Source organism: Chiloscyllium punctatum, chromosome 2, assembly GCF_047496795.1.
Source record: "Chiloscyllium punctatum isolate Juve2018m chromosome 2, sChiPun1.3, whole genome shotgun sequence".
NCBI lineage: Eukaryota > Metazoa > Chordata > Chondrichthyes > Orectolobiformes > Hemiscylliidae > Chiloscyllium > Chiloscyllium punctatum.
The window spans coordinates 69790158-69812240 of record NC_092740.1 but is presented as its reverse complement, the minus strand read 5'-3'; the positions used below and the strand labels follow the sequence as shown (position 1 = coordinate 69812240).

The 22083-nt window shown below is 39.4% G+C and overlaps 1 protein-coding gene across 5 annotated transcripts in view; it reads left to right on the top strand.

Moving 5' to 3' along the window:
* pja2 (praja ring finger ubiquitin ligase 2) overlaps window positions 1-22083 on the top strand; it is an 84757-nt gene that overhangs the window by 5732 nt on the left and 56942 nt on the right. For 3 of the 5 annotated variants that reach the window (XM_072583643.1, XM_072583641.1, XM_072583640.1), the window contains exon 1: window positions 15105-22038. In XM_072583643.1, the coding sequence (XP_072439744.1) occupies window positions 21759-22038 (280 nt within the window). In that variant the 5' untranslated portion in view covers window positions 15105-21758. Of the gene's footprint in view, window positions 1-13904; window positions 14106-15104; window positions 22039-22083 lie in introns of those variants that run through there. The other 2 variants (XM_072583642.1, XM_072583644.1) reach the window with 2 other exon arrangements.

Sequence of the window (22083 nt, the reverse complement as noted above, 5' to 3'; positions counted from 1 at the left end):
ATATGCACGTTTACAAGTGAGCACATAAATGCAGTTTCCCCACAGTTGGTGTCACTAAAGGTTGCTTAAGAATGAAGATAGGTTGAAAACCAAAAACTTGGCAGTGCATAAATTTAAATTAAGCACTTAGTGAGGTCAAAAAGGAGGATGATTACTCACTGATAACAGATGCCTAAAATAGCAAGCTTTTCAAATTTCCTCTGCTGATGGTTTTGGGAGAGACATGTATGTAATGAACATTCTACTTGTTTGAAAATAACTGCAATTTAACCACATTTTTGTTTCTCACTCAAAGTTTAAAAGAAACATTAGATGAAATGGTAATGATGCCAGGATACCATATGGTGTCAGTTCTACAGTATGTCTATTTGTGCAGTGATAAAAATAAAACAGTTAGAATGCATGGTAATAAGTCAGTGCAATAATGAGTTATTAGATCATTATCAATCAGGTCATCAGATTGCTATCCTGTAAACTGCTTCCTGCCATTGTCATAACATATTTACTGTTATGACACAGATTGACAACTGAACCAAATCAACCTTTCTGCCTGTATTTACAACAGTAAAATTAAAACTGACGAAGACCCACAATAGTAACTCCAGTTGGTTCCAGTTGTGTAATTGGTACTACGCTTTGCGAATAATTAGTTCTGGAAAATGGTTTTGTTTCTTAAATAAAATAATTTATTGAATACGTAATAACGTTAGCAGATAAAAAGTACAGCCATAAATAAACAAACATAATAAAACTTTACTAGATTACGTAAACAATTTCATGATACATTTCACAGGCATAGGTATGGACTTATTAGTTGCTTTTCTGGAAACATTACATATTTTTGTATTCATTCAAGTATGGATAGTAATACATCTAACTCAGCTTTGAACTCTTTGGGCTTCTGAAAGTTGGAGGGGAAATTAGGCAGAAGCTTTTAAATCTTCATGCTGTGTCAGTTGAAAAAAACTTCAACTCTGGTTCTATCCTGATTAATAGACTGTTTCAACCTAACATCTCAGTTAATTATTCAGCATATACCATCTGCTTAAACATAGGATCTCTTTCAGACTTGCTGGAACCAATTCCCTGGTATTGAACAAACAAAAGCTTGTTTGGTTTGTTCATTTCCTTTTATCACAACCTGTTTCTTCAAGGTCCTCAAGTTAGCTTCAGCTCCAAATAAAAATTGATAAAAGGAATAACAATAAAAAAAGGAAAAATCAATAAAATTCTAACAGTACAGTCATTAGAATGAAAATGTTGATGTCCAAAATGTTAAACCAGATTATAACCCGGTTGCATCATAGCTGCCCACTGTCACCTCTGGCCACCTGCTGACAAGTTAAAACCCACTCTAAAGAATCCATAAAAAAGTTATTCAGTAATTATTTGCTATTCCAATTTTAAATAATTTGCTGTTATCTTGCTCGAAGTTGATTTTTGTCATAGAGTTTTGATTTTGCACCTATCCTGTATTTATGTACTGTCTTTGCTGTTTGTATTCAATGCAAATTGAGTGACATTTCATCAACTTAATTTTAGTTAACAGAGCAAAATCTGGGACTCAATAAATGATTATGAAAATAATTTGGTGTTACAAATTCAAATATTTAAAGGCTTGATTTAGAACCACACTCTGTAAGGTAAATTATTTGCCTGATAAGGGTTTATTGATTTATTAAAGGATTTTCTACTGAATAAGCTGATTAGTTTAATGAGATGCCAAATTTTGCTGTTTACTGTCTTCTCAGTGCTGGAGTGAAAAGTTTTAAAAATAAAATACAGTACTAAATAAAGGCTTAGAATGAGCAGTATACATAAACCATGTGAGATGCGCTCATTACTTAATAAACTCCTATGTCTGTCTATTTTTCCAACAAACTAAAGATTTAAATTATTGAGTGTATGGCTTTGAAAAGAGCTATCATGTTATAAGCAAATGTATGTATATTACATATAAATATATTTAAAAGAGGAATCAGTAGCAGGTGTAGGCCACTCGCTCCTTACTCCATATTCCAATCTGTCATGGGTAACATTTTGCCCCGTTGCTTATCAAGAATCTATCCTGCCTTCAAAATATTCAATGACATTCTTTTCCCCCAACTCTTTTGAGAGATAAAGTTCCAAAGACTCCAAATCATCTGTGAAAATGAATTCTCCCGACTGTCACTTAAATGGGTGAAATTCTCCAGTAAAAGTGAACATCCGATTCCACATCCACCTTGTCAAGGCCCTGCAAGATCATGTACATTTCAATAACATTGACTATCACTCTTCTAAATTTGATTAGATACAAGCTTAGCCTGTCCAAGTCTAACCCCTACCCAGATGGCCTCATTTGCTGGTCCGTCTAGGATACACTCCATCATTATTGCACTTATGGTTTCCTTGATTCCATGATGCAATGCTCCCATTTTCTTACATCTTCTTTATTTCTCCTGAGACATCTATACCCTAAAATGTTGAGTTGCCAGTTCTGTCTCTCTTTCAACCATGTCTCAGTGATTGCAATGCCATTCCCACAAGCTCATCAATGCTGTAAGTTCATCTGCCTTACCAGTCAAGTTCCTTGAGTTAAAATAGATAGAGTTTAGCTTTCCAGACCTCCCATGTGTCTAATCCTACCCTGTCTTCTCGATCTACTGGACTATCCCGGCATTCCTCCGACACCTGACTAGATCTTGCTTTCAACTTCACATCTATTGCGTGCTCCATCCACCTGCCAAATTAGTTTAACACTTCCCCAACAGCACAGGCAAACATCCAGGCAAAGATACTGGACCCAATATGTTTCAAGTGCAATCCATCCAGTGTGTAGAAGTTGCCACCCCTGCCAGAAGCTGCCACCCATTCATCTGAAGTATGTTCCTCTTCCTATCCTCAGTAGCTTGTGGCTCCAGGAGTAATCCAGAGATGACAACTTTAGTGGTCTTCCTCTTTAATATGTGACCTAATTCTCTCAATTCCTGTTGCAAGACCTTTATTTTTAAACCCATGTTGTTGGTACCTGACATGTACTATGACTACTGACTGTTCGCCTTTCCCTTTCAAAATATCTTGCAGCTGCTCTGGCACATCCCTGATTCTGGTATCTGGGAGGCAAATACCGCAGTGGAGTCACATTTGCTGCCACAGAATCACCTGTCATCTCTTCATCTCTCTTTGTAACCTCCTTATTTCCACTTCACAACTTAATTTCCTTGAGAAAGTGGTGGATGTGGGTACAATTACATCATTTAAAAGACATTAATTGGTCAGAGTATTGAGTACAGGAGTTGGGGTATCATGTTGTGACTATACAAGACATTTGCACCATCAGCCATTTTGCAACCAAACCTTTGCATGCTCACTTTATTAAAGTAATGTTTATAAATTATAGAAAAAATTGAAGTTTGCATCACAGATAGACAGGGTGATTAAAAAGTATAGGAGTTAGGAAGTCATATTGATATTGTAGAGGACATTGTGGAGGCCTCTTCTGGAATGCTGTGTCCAGTTCTGGTTGACCCATTATAGGAAGGATATTATTAAGCTGGAGCGGGTTCAGAAGAGATTTACTAGAATGTTACTGGGTATGGAAGGTTTGAGTTATAAAGAAAGGCTGGGACTTTTTTCACTGGAGTGTGGGAGGTTGAAAGGCGACCTTGTAGAAGTTTATAAAGAGGGGTATAAATAGAGTTAATGGTCGTTGTCTTTTCCCACAGATGGGGGAATTTCAAGACTAGGTGCATATTTTTAAGGTGAGAGGCAATTTTTTTTACAAGAGGGTGGTTCGTGTGTGGAATGAACTTGAGGAAGTGGTGGATATGGGTTCAGTTACATCATTTAAAAGACACTTATTGGTCAGCAGATTGAGTACAGGAGTTGGGACATCATGTTGTGGCTGCACTGGACATTGGTTAGGCCACTTTTGGAATATTGCATGCAATTCTGGTCTTCCTTTCGGAAGAATGTTGCGAAACTTGAAAGGATTCAGAAAAGATTTACAAGGATGTTGCCAGGGTTGGAGGATTTGAGCTATAGGGAGAGGTTGAATAGTCTGGGGCTATTTTCTCGAAAGCGTCTGAGGCTAAGGGATAATCTTTATAGAGGTTTATAAAATCCTGAGAGGCGTGGATAGGGTAAATAGAGAAAGTCTTTTTCCTGGAGTGGGGGAGTCTAGAACGAGAGGGCATAGCTTTAGGGTGAGAGAAGAAAGATATAAAAAGGACCAAAGGGCCAACTTTTTCACGCAGAGGGTGGTGCGTGTATGGAATGAGCTGCCAGAGAAGGTGGTGGAGGCTGGTACAATTCCAGCATTTAAAACTTATCTGAATGATTATATGAATAGGAGGGGATTTGAGGGATATGGGCCAGGTGCTGGCAATTGAGACTAGATTAGGTTAGGGTATCTGGTTGGCGTGGACATGTTGGACCGAAGGATCTGTTTTTGTGCTGTACATCTCTATGACTCTCTCATTCTATTTGGATGAGTACATGAATAGAAAAGCCTTGCAGGGATATGGGACAGGAGCAGGACAGTGGGACAAGATGGAGATTGTTTGGCAGGGTCTGGTTGGACCAGAGGGTCTGCTTCCATGTTGTATGACTGAGGCACCAGCACCAACCCCTGTAGCACACTATTTGTTACATCTTGCGAACAAAAAAGATGCAACAAATAGTGTAATACAGGGATTAGTGCTGGTGTCAATCAGCTATCTGTTCTGTTATAATTAATTCCTACACCAGAAGCTTTTGTTTTCTGTAATAAGCTTTGGTATGAAACTTCATCAAATGTTCTCTTGAAATTTCAAGTGCACCAGTTCCTCTTTATCCAGAGCATCTTCCAAGAATTCCAGTAAATTAAATAAGTGATAAAATACACACTTTTTAGACTAGACTTAATTGAAGTGTAACTGCTGTGCTAATGGATAAATAAAAAATGTTTCTTTGACCAAGAAGAGTTTCAAGGGATGAGGTTTGATAACCAATCAACCGGTTAATACCACAAAATAAGTACTGCAAGTTACAAGAACATCAGAAGCTGGCAATTGTGATAAATATCTCACCACCTGACTCCCCAAAATGTATCCATCATCTCCAAGGTACAAGGCAGCAGTGTGATGGATGTAGCTTCAACAAGACTCAAGAAACACAGTTACCAGAGACTAAGCAGCTCCTTGACTTGACACCCTGTCTCATATCTTTAACATTTATGCCTTCCACCACTGACATACAATGCAGCAGTGTATTCTGTACAAGATGTACTGAAGCAACGCCAAGGTTTCTTCAACAGTACCTTTCAAACCCGCTATTACCTGGGAAGACAAGGACAGCAGACATGTCTGAACACCATGATCTGGAAGCTCATCTCCAAGCTACATACCATACTGTCTTGAAACTGTTACTTCACAATCATTGGATCAAAATTCTGGTACTCCCTGCCTAATGGGTGCAGGTAAACATTCATCAATGACTTAAGAAGCAGCTCATCACCTCATTTCCAAGAGCAGTCAGTTCCTCAGTTTTCATGGCATTAGAGTTTATCAAGACCTTGTTTCATAAAACCATATTAACTCTACCTTGAATTTTCTGAAATTCTTTTTATAGTCACTTTATTTATAGCTTCTATTTAGCTAATTGTCCTGTAGTTTCCTGCTTTCTGACTCCTTTTCAAAATAAAGGAACATGTAAAGAATTTAAATAAATAGAATGGAAAATAGATAGAAGTATTTATATTCTAATGGAGGTCTCCCTGCAGCCAACCATGGCAATTTTGGAAAATCAACAGTCACACGAGCCATTTCTATAGGACTTGAGAATGAAGAGCAAACATAGAAACATGGAGCAAGTGTCGGCCATTTAGCCCTTTATTACAATTGATTAAAGGTAACTAAAAAGCCATGCGGAAGGAGCTGGACGGAGTTGATTGGATGGGGGATAAAAACCAAAAGAACTGCGGGTGCTGTAATTCTGAAACAAAAGCAGAAATTGCTGGAAAGGTTTAGCAGGCCTGGCAGCATCCTGTGAAGAGAAATCAGAGTTAACGTTTCAGATCTGGCACCTTTCAAAGTGGTTCTGAGCAAGGGTCACTGGACCCGCAATGTTAACTCCGATTTCTCTTCGCAGGTGCTGCCAGACCCTCTGAGCTTTTCTAACAACTTCTGTTGATTGGACGGGGAACCTAGCCTGGAAGACAGTGGAGCAGCAATGGTAAAGTTTCTGGAGGTAATACAGGAGGCACAGCAGAAATTTATCCCAAGGAAAAAGAAACAAACCAAGGGGAGACCAAGGCAGCCATGGATGATGAGGGAAGTTAGAGACCGCATAAAAGCAAATGAGAAGATATGTAATATGGTGAAGATTAATGGGAAATCAAAGGATTGGGAAGCCTTCAAAAACCAGGAGAGGATAACTAGAAAAGCAATAAGAGGGAAGAAGATGAAATACAAATATAAGCCAACTCGCAACATAAAAGAAAATCGCAAGAATTTTTCTGGATCACTAAAAGTTCAATGCGGGCTAAGAGTGGACATTGCACTACTGGAAAATGAGGCTGGAGAAGTAGTAATGGGGAACAAAGAAATAATGGAGGAACTGAATAGGTACTTTGCGTTGGTTTTCAGAGTGGAAGACACTAGCAGCATACCAGAACTTGGAGAGAGATGGTGTTAGAGATGAGTGCAGTTGCCATCACTAAGGAGATGATGTTGGAAAGCGAAAATGTCTGAAAGTGGATAAATCACCCAGACCACATGGACTATACTCCAGATTTCGGAAGGAATTAGATTTAGGTATTATTGTCACGTGTACTGAAGTTGTGAAATATGCAAAGTTTACAATGTTGCCATTCATGCCGCCACCTTAGGTACAGGGTATCTGGTGTTTCTTAGTATGTTATAGTACATAACAGATAAAGTTGTAAGTTCCAAATTGCAGTCCTCCTTTAGCTTCACAGTGGGCTGGATTTCTCCCCCACGCTGGGCTCGCTGTCTCAATCCCTTGACTCGCTGCCAACTGCTAGAGTCCAACTCCGGGGCCTCCAGCCCCTTCCGCAGTGCCGCCAACTGCCTGAGTTCTATCCAGGCACACCATCCACCAAGTCAGTGCCTTCGCTGCTGCCTGCGTGACCAAACCACCTCCAAAAGGTAAGTAGAGAAAAACAAATAACTGAGAAGAATGTAGAAGTGTTGGTGGTGATCTTCCAGGAATCACTGGAATCAGGCAGGATGCGAGATGTTTGGAAAATGGCTAACGTATCATCCCAGTTTTAGAAGAGAGGGAAACAGAAGACAGGAAACCATAGGCCAGTTAGCCAGACTTCAGTTATACGCAAGATCTTAGATTCCATTATTAAGGGTGAATTGCAGAGTACTTGGAAATACAAGAGAGAATAGGGCTGAGTCAGCACAGCTTCATCAAGAGGAGGCCTACTTGATACAAATGAGTGTTCCTTGAGGAAATAAAAAGCAAGTTAGACGACGAGAGTTATCGGTCATCATCTATTTGGATTTTCAGAAGGTTTTTGGCAAGGTGCCATGTAGGAGGCTGCTAAATAAAATAAGAGCCCTGGTGTTGGCATAAGGTACTGGCATCGATGGAGAATTTGCTGACTGGCAGAAGGCAGAGAGTAAGGATAAATGTGTCTTTTTGAGAATGGCAGCCAGTGATTAACAAGTTTCAGGGTCTGTGTTGGGATCGGAACTATAATGTTACATATTAACAGTCTGGAGGAATTTAGAGTCTTGATAACACTAGACAATAGGTGCAGGAGTCGGCCATTTGGCCTTCGAGCCAGCACCACCATTCATTATGATCATGGCTGATCATCCTTAATCAGTATCCTGTTTCTGCCTTATCCCCATAACCCTTGATTCCACTATCTTTAAGAGCTCTATCCATCTCTTTCTTGAAAGTATCCAGAGACTTGGCCTCCATTGCCATCTAGGGCAGAGCATTCCATTCACCCACCACTGTCTGAGTGCCGAAGTTTCTCCTCAACTCTGCTAAGTTTGCAGATGATGCGAAGATTAGGTGAAGGGACAGATAGTATTGAGGAGACAGGGAGGCTGCGGAAGGTCGTGAATAGGATGGAAGAGTTATTAAAGTGGAGGGAGATGGCATGCGTGTAGGTAAGATGCATTTTAATAGGAAGAATAGAATATAAACTCATTTCTAATGTGGAAAGGTTTCAGAACTCTGAAGTACAAAGGGGATACTAATTCAGGATTGTCTTAAGGTTAGCATGCAGGTTCAATTGGCAGTTAGGAAGGCAAATGAAGGCTTGACAACCATTCTAATTATGACTAGTTCCAGGCTCCATCATCATCCAGGGGATGATGGGCTTGTCATGTGAGAAGCATTTGCGGTCTCTCAGTCTGTGCCCGATGGAGTTTAGAAGAATGAAGAGACATTTGATTGAAACATATAGAACACTGAGACACCTGGCTGGAATGGAAGTGGAGATGATGTTTCCACTGGTCGGGGAGTCTAGGACATGAGGGCACAGCCTCAGAGTGAAGGAACATCACTTCAGAGCTGAGATGAGGAGGAATCTTTTCAGCCAGAGGGTGGTGAATGTGGAACTCCATTGCCGCAAAGGGCTTTGTAGGCCAAGTTATTGAATGCATTTAAGACAGACATTTTTGATTGGTAAGGGGCTTAATGGTTACGGGGAGAAGGTAAGAGAATAGAATTGTCAAACATATCAGCCTCAATCAAATGGCAGAGCAAAGTCCAATGGCTAATTCTGCTGCTATGTTTTATGGTCTAATTTAGGAAAAACCTGATTCGATCTTGCCCTCTTTCCACCCTCCCCCATCTTGGTCCCCCCCCCCCACCGCCTGCCTACCGCACCCATACCCCATACCTCGTTGTCCTTGGGGGCCTTTTCATGTAAGTTCAGGAGTTGGAACACCGTTTGGTTGTGTGAGATATTAAAAAAATGAATGAGAGCATCGCAGAGGGCTCTTGTGGCGTGGTGGTAGTGTCCTTATCTCTGTAGTTGCATTTTTGGGATATTATTTGGGACAAACCTAAATATGGGTTTAAGCAGTCTGCCAACTCTTTGTTCCCCATTCTAACTCTCCCTGTTTCTGACTGCAACGGATCTGTATTATTTGTTCTCACTAATGTATCTTCCCTTGACATAATTATCAAAGTTTTTATAAACAGTTTATATGTTCTTTGTAAGCTTATTCTCATACTCAGCTCTCCCCCTCTTAATTAGTCTATTTGTGTTCCTTTGCTGAAATCTTAGCTGATCACATGTAAGCTAGTGACATTTGGTCCCCTCATCACTACATCAGTGACAATGCTACTCCTTTAAGAAGTTAATGTTGTCCTTGGGGTTTTTCAGAGGGGTCATAAAGATGCAGGTTCAGATGTGTCTGGTTTGGATGGGTTTTTAGGGCTAATTTCATTATGGCTAACAGATACTGCCTCAGGAAAAAGACTTGCACATTTAAAAAAAACACTTGTACAATGAAAGGTAAGTGATCAGTTCTCCCAGCTCAGCTTTACTTTGGTTTGGTTTGGTTTTTAGCAGCCTGGCTGTTGAGAGCTGCTGGTCAGTTGTTAGCTTGTAATCCAAAAGGAACAGCTACATAGGATAATGTGTCCCATGCTAAATGTCTCTGCCAACTCTCTCTCCTGTAAGACCCTATGTTTGATTTTACCTTTTGTGCCCAGGGGTGTTTATAGGGAGTTTTGCAGGAATTTGGAACAGTATCATTAAGTTAGAATAGTCTGTTGGAATTTTGGTTAGGTTAAGTTATTCTGTATTATGTTCTTTATTGCTTGTGTTTCATTCGGAACTCTATATAAATAAATTCTGTTTTCTTTAAAACAGAGGGGTTTTGACCAGCCTCATCTGTGGAATATCGGCTTTGTACCTGTTCAAAACAACTAGAAATGTTAGTGGCTGGGTTGCCTTCTTGAAATGTTTTGAGGGCGTCTGGTCCATAGCATGACTCTCTACTTATGCGCTGTTGCTAAATTATCAGTATACTCATCTGATATCCTGCACTGAGCAGAAATTTGATCCAATTAAATATTGGGCTCCTAAGTATAATGCTTTTGTGCATGCTGGAAGCTACATACATTAACATGCAGGGAAAATGAATTGAACATACATTAAATCTTTTCATAGGGGAGGAAGGTGGGCGTGGAGTCTGCCAATGGCTACAACATCCTGATAGATTGATCTGTCACTTGATCTATCTATGCGCTGTGTCCGAGAACTAAGATTTGACAACTTTAATGTTCTGGCTGCATTTCTATGCCAATAATGGCACAACCAATTATCTCCCTCCTACCGTATAATGGGTAACAAAATTTGAAATTATTGGAAAATCTCCACAGATCTGGCAGCAGCTGTGGAGAGAAAGCAGAGTTAACATTTCAGATCCAGTGGCTTGTCTTCAGGACAGAAGTTAACAAAGTTTTTTTTACCAACAATTTCTGATTTTGTTTCTGATGTCCAGCGTCCCAGTTTTTTTTGTATAAACTGGTATGCCTTTTTCTCAAGCTTGTTTCTGTGGCAAAGTGAGGTAGGGCTGAGAGGTAGGGCCACTGGGTTTAAATCCCGCCTGTTCCAGAAGTCTGTAATGACATCTATGAACAGGTTGATTATAAAATATCCAAGTTTGCATATTTGTTTCTTGTATTCTAATCTTTGTAAGTGCAGGATGAAAAATCTTGGCCCTCTTGTCTCCTTTTTTGAGTTTCGTATTGCCAAGCAATTGTTTATCAAAAGTTCTCAATTTTGAATACTTGTATTAAATCTCCCTTTTACCATTGTTGTCTTTTGTGAATTTGGCATACTACTTCAGTTGAGGCCCAACCTTTTTTTGCTTTTGAACTCTGAATCTGTTTTTAAAAAGTCAAGAAACCCTTTGTTTTTTCATAAAATATATATTTGTCAAAACATCCTGTCTCCATGAAAGGTTTGTAAAGGTATTCTAGGTCTGTCTTTTCCTTGATCTATTTTGAATTTGTACCCATCTGAACTTTTACAATCTGGACATTATTTCTCCCCAAATATAACTTCAGATTCATTAACTATAATGTTTTGATTGAAAATTTTAAATTCTTAGTCTGCTAATTACTATTGTACAAGATCTGCCTTAATGCAGGCAGATGGGACTAGTTCAGTTTCGGAAACCTGGTCCACATGGATGAGTTAGGCTGAGGGTCTGTTTCTGTGCTGTATGACTATGAACTCTAATAACACCTCCATTGCCTTCTAAGGCAGAGAGTTCCAAAGTTGCACAATCCTCTGAGACGGGGGAAAAAAAGAACAATCTACCCCCCTCTCCCTGACAGAGTGATACAAAATTGTAAAACAGTGTCCTGAGTTCTGAATATACCCCAAAATAATTTCAGATCAGACAGAATTTTCTACACTTCAATCAAGTAACCAGTCACTCTGCTAAGCTATAGTGGAAACGAGCCCAGTCAGGCTAACATATCATCGTAAGACAATCCACTCATTCCAAATATCAATCTAATAAACCTCAGCTGCCTCCAATGCTTTTATATCCGTGCTTCAATAAGGAGACCAAGACTGCAGTTGGGTATTTTGATGTAATATCAATGCTCTGTATAGCTAGCTGAAGCATAACATCCTTACTTTGATGTTCAAATCCTGTTAGCCGCCTTGACCATATGTAGAATCTGCATATTAACATTTTGTGATTTAAGCACAAGAATACTTAAATCTGTCTGTATCTATGTTCCCTCAAAACTTGGAGGCCCCTGCCCTTGTCACTTAGCATGTAAATGCATTGATTTCAGATTCCAGAAGTTGCTACTGTGCACGGACCTTGGAGAACTGCTCAGTGGGAGGAAAATTAATGAGAACATAGCTCTGCATCTCAGAATACCATTACCATCTCCAGTTATGCAAGACAGGGAGAAACCATTAACTGTCCCTTACTGTAATCTGACATTAGGTGCAAAGACTTGGACATTGTAAGACGATCAAAATGTCAGTAGTGATTTGTAACTCCTCACACTAGGTAATTCAAAATTGGCATGTGATCAGGGATATAAGACAACCCAGGAGGCTGGATTTGGAGAGCCTCAGCCCTTGCAGTTACCTGGCTATGCAGATGAGAATGTGGAATGCAGGGCGGATGACCAAACTAACCACAGAATGTGCGACCCATTTGAGTAGGGGGAAGAAATAGTAATGTAGTAATGGTGAGGGACAGATACCATGTCTACAACTTTGAATGGGAGTCCCAAAGGCTGTGTTGTCTGCCTGGTGCTCGGAATAAGGGTATCTCCTCACAGCTAGAGGAGAACCTCAAGTAGGAGAGCTGGAATTCAGTTGTTATCAACATTGATCAAAGCTGTTAGTACCAATCTAGAGAGAAGGTTTTGCTAAAAGAGCGAAGTTGAAAAGCAGGACATCCAAGATTGTGATCTCAAGTTTTACTGACTGGCAGGCAACTGGCATGGTGTTCGAGGTAATATATTAGCATGGATAAGGGAGGCAGTTTCATTAAGGTAACCTGCAACTAGATGAGTAGCACCATTGGGATCAGTGTTGAGGTCATAATTATTTACAATTTAGATCAATTTAGACAAGCAAAGTGAATGAATCATAGTAAAAAGAAGAGATGTGTAGTTACGTGCTGTGAATAACACAGTTTTTACAGTGGATGTAGGCAGGTTAAATGAGTGAGCAAAAATTTGACACATGGAATATAATGTGGGAAAATATTGCGTTACGTATTTTGGCAGAAAGAAGAGTGACTATTATTTAAATAGAGAAAGATGGCAGAGCGATATGTTGAGGAGGATGTGGGAGTCCTCATCCATAAATCTTATTACCAGCACAGATGCTGGTTTTTGGGAAGGCAAATGGAATGTTGGCCTTTATTTCAAATAGAGTGGAGTATAAAAATAAGGCAGTCTTGCAAGGCACTAGTTAAACCATAGCTGGAAGGCTGTGAACAATTTTGGTCCCCTTATTGAAGGAAAGATATACTGATGTTAGAGTCAGTCGTGAGATGTTTCACTGGACTGATCCTGGTTATGGAGGGAGCCTTCTAAGGACAGATTGAGTAGGTTGTGTCTGCAAAGAATGGAAGAATTTGAAGCAATCTTTTTGAAACATACACAACAAGATTTGACAGGTTGGATGCAGAGGTGCTGTTTCCCCTTGTGGAGAATCTAGGATCACAGGACATAATTCCAGAACAAGGTATTTCCCATTTTTAATACAGAGACAAGGATCAATACTGAATTTGTGGAGTACTGTAGAGATTGAGTCGATGAATATATTCAAGACTGTCATCAATTTTTCATCAGTAAGGAAATCCATTGTTAAGGGGCGAAAAGGCAGGAAAGTGGATTTGAAGATTATAAGATCAGCTACAATCTCATTGAATGTTGGAGCAGACTTGATTGACTGGATGGCCTCTTCTTCTCCACTGCATATACATTCCCATAAGACCAAAACACAATGTCCAAATTATTTTTTTAAGAGGTCATCAGCATATGTCTGTTATTGTCTCTTAATGGGTGCAATAGTTTGCCTGGCGCTGAAGTTGGAAATTACGCTGGAAATGTGTATTTTCAACTCCAAATTTTAGAAGCCCATAAAAAAGTCAAGCTGTACAAGATTAGTTTTGCGGTAATCAGAAGTCTTTTATTTTCAAACCTAAGAAGGCCTTGAGACAACAGCTCAGAATGCCACAAAAATTGAAACTGCATGATAAACTAAAATAATTTTGCATATGCTTGGTTCATTTCTGATTTTGTAAATAATTGGGACTCATTGGGCACAATTAATTATTGTGCCTCTGCATATTATTTTAAGCAGTCATATTGTAAAACACAAAACAATTGTTACATAATTTTGATTTTTGTGTGGTTTTAACTAATGTTATTTTTCCTTTTTTGTTTTATAGTGATGGGTCAAGAGTCTGGAAAGTCAGCCTGGCCCAGACCAGCAGGAGGTTATCAGACTATCACTGGAAGAAGATATGGGAGAAGGCATGCTTATATTAGCTTTCGCCCTTCTATTTCCAAGTCATGGAGCCACTTAAAAGAAAATGAGCACCAATGGGAAGAAATGGAGCTAAACACTGTTTCAAAAGATAATGGTTTATGTGTGTTGTGTTTCATATACAATAAGAGCTGTCTTTTTGATAGGAAAAGTAGATTTGGGCATTGAAAAGGCAAATATAAATGTAGAGACCGAATCTCAATTTGATCACTGGATATTTTAAAAAAAGGCCTCCACTGCATATGGGGGATCAATTCTACAAAGTACAATCTTTAAGACCACAGATTAATATAATATCAGGAAAGATTAATTTATTCAGAGTGCACAGTATTTGAAATATTCTGCCACTTTATGTCAGTTATGCTAAAAAGTCAGTGAAGATTATGGTAATTTGATTCCACCTGTCACTTTTCTGCCTGTTTGGTTTTACTGTGTTAAATGCAAAATGAGATATGTTTCAGAATCATTTTTGTTACAATTCTGGGTTTTATTCCAATTTGGTGAAAACTTTCTCAGCAACATAAGTTACTTAATCAATATTTGAAATTGTGAGGACTGCATTCAAGAGGCAAGCTGTTCTTTTTGGAGAAAGTATTTCAAATCCAAACAATCACTGGTTCTGGCAAAAAAGGAGGCTATTTGAATTTTGGTTGACTCTCTGAAGGGAGAATTTCCTTAGTGCCATTCCCCAGGCTTCTCACTTTATCTTTGTAAATATGATCACGTATTAATCTAATTCCCTCTTAGTGCTTTGATCAAACTTGCCTTCACCAAATTCTCAACCAGTGTATCCTAGATCCTAACATCTCATTCTGTGAAAACGTTTTTCTTCATTGTTACTTCTGGTAAATTACCAAATCCTTGTGCCACTTGTTCTTGGTTTTTCCACCAATGGGAATATTTCTTTTCCTATTTCCATTGTCTAAAGCTCTCTTGGTTTTATATAGCCCGATCAAATTTCATCTCAGCTGTATTCTCCAAGATCCCAACTTATACAATGTATGAACACTATATAAGTAAATATATCAGAGGTTAATGAATATGTGTGTTTGCCTGCCTGCATATGAAGACCTAGACTCCGGGCCACCAGCCCCCCCCCCCCGCCCGACACATACACACACACATATGTAGGCACATGCTCATCACTTTTAATTCTTGTAGTTATCTTAATTTTTTTTTGTTTCCATTGGTAAGGGAGCTGCAGTTCCTGATGAAAGGTTTATGCCAGAAACGTCAATTCTCCTGGTCCTCGGATGCTGTCTGACCTGCTGTGCTTTTCCAGCACCAAACTCTCTCTGCTGCACTTCATGGTGATCCAACGTTCCTCTCGTTCACTTTCCTGCCTTTTCCTCGTTACTTTTGATTCTGCTACTGATCAAAAATCAGTCTGAGCTTTAAATGTACGTGAAGGTCGCTTATCCCCACAATTCTGCATAGCAAGGAATTCCAAAGAATCACTCCTCTCCGTGAGAAGTTCCTTCTCCGCTCAGTTTCAAATTGGCGTCCTTTTATTCTGAGACTATGCTGTTTGCTCTTAGACTTTCTGTGAGGGAAGCATCCTTTCAGTATTTACTCCTGTCATGCTCCTCAAGATGCCTATATATTTCAATGAGATCACCCCTCATTGTTATAAATTCCCAATAAGTAGAGTCCCAACTTGTATAGCCTTTGCTCATAAGACAATCCCTCCATACTGGATATCATTCTAATGAATGCCTCCAATGAAATAATAATCTTTCCTGAGAAAGGGGACCAAAACTGCTCACAGTACTCCAGATGAAGTCTCATCAGCACCTTGTCAAGTTGCAGTAAGACTTTCCTATTTTTATATTGCAGGGTGACTAAGGTTGGGATCTGAATGCTGAAGTGTATCTGACATTTTGCAAAGATTGGATGGTATTAAAAGGCGATGTGTTGGTCTGTTTAAGGATATCATTGTAGCAGTGAGAAGTCGCTTTCTTTCAAAAGGGAAAGGTGCAGAAACGGTTTGGGTAAAAATAAATTAGAAATTAAGAGGGCATGTGGAGCAGCTGTGGGCTTTCAACATAGCTACACTGTAGGACAGAAAATACAAGAAGAAATAACTGGATCTCGTAAGAAAGGTATCACAACATTAATTGGTGACTTTAATCTACCTGTAGATTGTGTAAATCAGATTGGCAAAGGTTGCCTTGAAAGTTATTTAATTGAGGATAACTGCGACAATTTCTAAAAGCAGTACATTTAGAACCAACTGTAAAGAAAGCTATTATAATTGGTACTGAGCAATGTCACAGGATTAGTCAATTATCTTATGTTCAGTTCAAAAGGGAGAAGTATGGATCTAACAGCAGTGCTTTAAACCTGAGTTAAAATTATATGAAGGCAGAGTAACTAAAATTTACCGCAAAATGAGGTTACAAGGCTGGACAGTGGTGATTCAGCAATATACATTTTAAGGAGAGATCTAATAACTAAGTAAAAATCTATCCCATTGATGATAAAAATGCACTATCTATGGCTAATTAGGGAAATTAAGAATTTTATCAAAATGATGCAAGTGTACAGTGGTAGTATCCCTACCTCTGTGCTAGAAGGTGTGGTTTCATATCCCACCTGAACATGTGTGAGTAGGATGATTTTTGAAAAACTTTCAAATGGAAAGAAATACAGCATAAATAAAGCTAGGAATAGGTCAAAAGATGAGTCAAATTTTAATAACCAGCAAAGAAAAACTAAAAGAATATGGAACAAAGTGAGCTAGTAATACCAAACAGAAAGTAAGTGTTTTAAATGATTGATTGATTTGTTTATTGTCACGTGTACCGAAGTACAGTGAAAAGCTTTATTTATGAGCAGTACAGGCAGATCATAGTAAGCAAAGATGTACAGGACAAAAGATTTAGATGGAGGCATACAGGTAACATTGCACAGGCCATACAAGCGAGATCCAGGTTATCAAGATCAGCATTATTTGAGACAAGAGAGTCCATTCAGTAGGCTAATAATAGCCAGGAAGAAGCTGTCTCTAAACATACTACTGCACATCTGTACCTCCTGACTGACAGAACAGGTTGTAGGATGTCATTACTGGGCTGCAAAAAATGTTTGAGGTTGACAGCCTTTCTGTAAATGGAGTCCATGGATGGAAGATTGGCTCATGTGATGGCCTTGGTTGTGAGTACCCTCTTCTGTAATTTCCTATGTTTGTGGGAAGAGCAATTTCCATATTAGGCTGTTATGCTTTCAGTTGTGCATCTGTCGAAGTTAGTGAAAGTCCTTTGGGCATGCCAAATTTCCTTAGCTGCCTGAGGAAGAAGAGGGGTTGTTGTGCTTTCTTCACCATCACAACTACATGGTAAGACCAGGATGGATTGTCAGCTATTGTCACTCTGAGGAACTTGACACTCTCCACCCTTCAACCTCAGATCCATTGATGTAGATGCGGATGTGTTCTATTTCTTTCTTACGAAAGTCAATGATCAGCTCTTTAGTTTTGCCGTTGTTGAGAGAAGGTGCAATGAGAACAACCTATGTCAGCAAATCCTCTGTCTCCCTTCTATATTTTGAATAGACGTCGTTAGATATCTGTCTTACTAAGGTGGTGTCGTCAGTGAACTTAGATGGCGTTTGTTTGGAATTTGGCAACACAATCATGGGGGTTCAGTAAGGGGCTGAGGACGCATCCTAGTGCTCTAGTGTTGAGTGTTATTGTGTCTTTATCTTCACTGATTGTGGTCTATGAGTCAGAAAGCTGAGGATCAATTTGCAGAGAGTGGAGCCAAGACCGAGGTCTCAGAGTTTTGAGATCTGTCTGGAAGGGATAATGGTGCTGGAGACTGAGCTGTAGTCAGTTAGTAGGAGTCTGATGTAGGTGTCCTTGTTGTACAAATGCTTCAGAGATGAGTGCAGTGCTAGGAATATGACATCTGTTGTGGACCTGTCACTCTAGTAGGCAAATTGTAGGAGATAGAAACAGGCTGGGAGACTGGAATTGATGTGAGCCGTGACCAGCCTCTGGAAGCACTTCCTGATTATGGAGGTTAGAGCCACTGGGCAGTAGTCATTAAGGCACATTGCACGCGCTTTCTTAGTACGTGGCTGATGGTGGTCGTCTTAAAGCAGGAGGGAACGACAGCTTGTAGGGAGGGAGAGGTCGAAGATGTTGGTAATACCTCTGCAGGTTTGTATGCACAGGATCTGAGTGCTCAACCAGGGGCACTGTCCGGGACAGTCGCTTTCCTTGGGTTGACTCCCAGGAAGACTTTTCTGACATCTGCAGTGGTGACTGAGGGAACAGGTGTATCTAGGGCTGTCAGGACAGGCATCACCACGCTGCTGACATTCTGTTCAAACTGAGCAGAGAAAGCATTGAGCATGTCAAGGATGGATGTGTCTTTGTCTTGCTGTGTTTCATATTGTATCCTGTACTGTTGTTTAGCATTGTGTAGGCGGCGTGAGTCTTTGGCAGATATGAGCCTCTCACCTGGTCCAAGACTGCCTCTTGGCATCCATGATGGCTTTGTGGAGGTCATATCTGGACTTCTTGTATTGATCTGGGTCATCAGACTTGAAATCTGCACATCTAGCCTTCAGTAGAGAGTGGATTTCCAGGTTCATCTAAGATTTACAGTTAAGGCACATTCGGATTGACTTCTTTTGGTATGCAGTCCCCCAAGCATTTGCTAATGAAGTCTGTGATTGGTGGCGTACTTGTCTAGGTTTTCCACTGAATATTTGAACATGGTCCAATCCACCAATTCCATCCCGGAGATGTCTTCCACACCTTCAGACAAGCACTGTACTTCCTTTTGTGAAGAGTCTTCCTGTTTTAGTTTGTGTTGTAAGCTGGCAGGCGGTACATAGCCACTGTGATCTGATTTTCCAAAGTGTGGTTGGGGGATGGAGCAGTCTTTTGTTGTGTAGCAATTGTCCAGAATGTTTGTTTCTGTGGTGAGACAGGAGATGTCTTGATAACACTTTGGGAACACCCTCTTGTGGTTGGCTTGCATGAAGTCACCAACTACAGTGGGCCTTGGGGAATTTTGTCTGTAGTGTGCTTATGATAGTTTCAATCTCATTTCAGGTATTCTCCACATTCTCATGGGGTGGTATACATACTGCTGTCAGGATGACTGAGGTGAACTCATGGTAGATAGTAGGGATGGTATTTAACTGTAAGGTATTCTAGGTCTGAGGAGCAATGGCTTCCTAGGGTCACTATGTCCAAGCACCAAGAGATATTGATCAGGAAGTATACCTCACACCTTTTGCTTTAGCCAAGGATGTGAGTTTCTGAGTTCCCTGTGGTAGGCAAGTCTAGCTATGAGTTAATTAATTTTGTTTTCAATAGCTTGAACGTTGGTTAGGAGTATGCTGAGGAGGGGATCGTGAAACCACGTTGTTTCAACATCACCTTCAGGCCATGTTTTTCTTGTTTCCTTATAGGTTTCCTGCATCTCTGGGTGGGATGAGGAGTTGTGACTAAAACTAGTGTTGGTTCTTCAGCGTATGAATTTGGAAAGTTGATGAGGGTAAACAAGGAAATCCTGGACCTGTTGAACAGTTATTTCAACTCTGACTTCATTATGCAAATATATTTGGAAATTAAGAGGTGAATAGGACAGATGAAATTAAGACAGTTTCCATCATCAGGACAAAGATGTGTGGAAGACCTTTAGATCCAACGGTGATGGAGCCCCTTACTGATGATGTTCTGCATAAATGGCTGCAGATCAGAGATATTGTTTATAATTTTCCAGAATTCATTAGCTTCTGGAAGTGTCTCAGAAGTTTGACAAATAGGTAAGGTAACTCTTTATTCAAGAAAAAAAAATCAGTTAACCGAACATCTACAGTAGAGGTAAATAAAAGTCTAGTATTGTGAATGCTGACTGCATCTGTGGAGAGAAACAAAGTGAAAATTCTGAGTCTGCTGTGGCTTTTTAGAAGACATGTTTAGAATAAGCAACTGGTTGAATCCTTTGTTAAGGATTTATTTACTTGAAAAAATCTTGTTAGGTTCAGGCAGCGTATTAAACAAATCATAATGGGATCAGACAACGTCAACATACTTTAATGAAAGGGAAACCATACTTAATTTATTAGTTATCTGAAGAATTAATTTAGGGGAGTCTGTAGATGTCTATGTGGAATGCTTTTGGCATTTTGATTATTTTGAATTTTGACCACATCAAAGGTTACATGAGGTTAAAGTACATGTTGTAGAGATAAGAAACACATTGGCATGGGCAAAAAGATTGTTTTGCGAACAGAAGCAGAGACTAGGGATATGCATTTTGAGAGGATTCAGCAAAGCGCAACTTATGGAATGCTACAGGGATTGTGGTGCACTCTCACCATTTAAAATCTGTGTCAATAACTTGGATGAAGGGACTGAAATTGTGGTACATGATTTAAAAAAAAGATGGATGTAGGTTGTCTAGATGAGGTAAAGAATCTCCAAAGGGATATAAGTAGGCTAAATCAGTGGACAAAAACTTGACAGGAGATTAACGTGGGAAAATGTTCATTTTATCAGAAAGAATAGAAAAGCACACTTTCTACTGCACCAGTATGATATTTTTCTATTTCCTGCAGTAGTTTTTTGACTTCTTCATCAGTTATTGACAACTGATGCTGAATTATAGACATAAGCAGTATCTGGGTCAGAAGCTGCTTGAACTGCTGGTATTTCCATCTTTTTGTGTTGTAGAGTTCCTGTATTAGCATTTTTTAAAAAGTATATACTTTCACTGTTGGTCTATCACTACTCGGAACCACAACAGGATTAACACTACTGAAGCTCTTTCAGGTTCATTCCTTACAGCTGGTTTTAAAAATATGGATTTCCATCTCCTCCTCAGTGATTTGGCATCAGTTCATTACTCTTTCTATGTAACCCCTAAAGCTTTCATTCTATCCATGTGTTAGAAAGTTAGCTTTTAGGATACATAGGTTACGTGACTGTTTTAGAATACTCTGCTTGCCTGCCATTTGACTTGAATTTTGCACTTGTTTTTATAAATTTTAACTTATCCATGGAAATGTTTATTTTGTGCTGTTGAGCCCTTAAACATAGATAGGAAAGAGTCACTTAGAATATTGAGTATTCCTTGTTCATTTCCAAAGCAGTTTCACCATTGTGATACTCCTGTTTCCTTGACCAACTTGGTTACTGTCAAAGCATTTTGGAAATGCATTCAGTTCATATATTATCTGTGCCTAATATTCATCCATGCCTTTTGTTCTAGCTATTTAATTTATACATGCAAATTCTTTTATGGCTTATAATTCTGCATAGTTTATTTTATCAACGGCGTTAAATTGTTCATTGCCATTTTGTTTCTAAGTACATGGTTATCCTGTAGTTGGATTTATTTTGTACTTTTCAGTTTCGATTTGTATGGTTTATTAGAAATCAAATCGTCTTGGCGGTCACTGCTTCTAAAATATTCCCAACTGTAGTTCGTTTCCTCATGTATTGAATAAATACACCTGTTTAGAAATAATTTTTTGGTACCCTTCCTTTAAGATTCAACATGTCCTACCAATTTAGTGATTGCTGCTGAATGTACTTTTGAATATTTGAACTCGCCATGTTTTTGATTTGAAGATATGTTACTCTGCTTCCGGGTCACCAGACTACCATGGAATGGTTTTGGCTATTGCGTGATCCTTTGCATCTTTCACCTAACACAAACCAGAACAGTGATATGGAAGTGAGCGTGAACTAATTTGCATGCCAGGAATTTACACATTTCAAGCTTAGTGGTACATGAGCAGGTTGAAATACCATAGGAGTAGTGAATTTTGCTGTTTTGAACTTCAGAGTGATCTAACTGTTAAGGTTTTGATTATGACTTGGAACCTTGATGTGAAATTAAAATTTACAGAAATAATTTGTCCTTTACCACGCCCTGTTTTGCATACAGAATTTTCAGCTTCTTTGGGCAGACAGATGCTCAAAGTATGCCCTTTTGTCACGTGGATGCTGATCACATTATTTAAGACAAATGGCCTTCCCCATGACTACAAATTTGGGTTCAGTGTCAGAGGTCAGGAACATTTACATCCTTGAACAATAGGTCTTTTGATTGTTT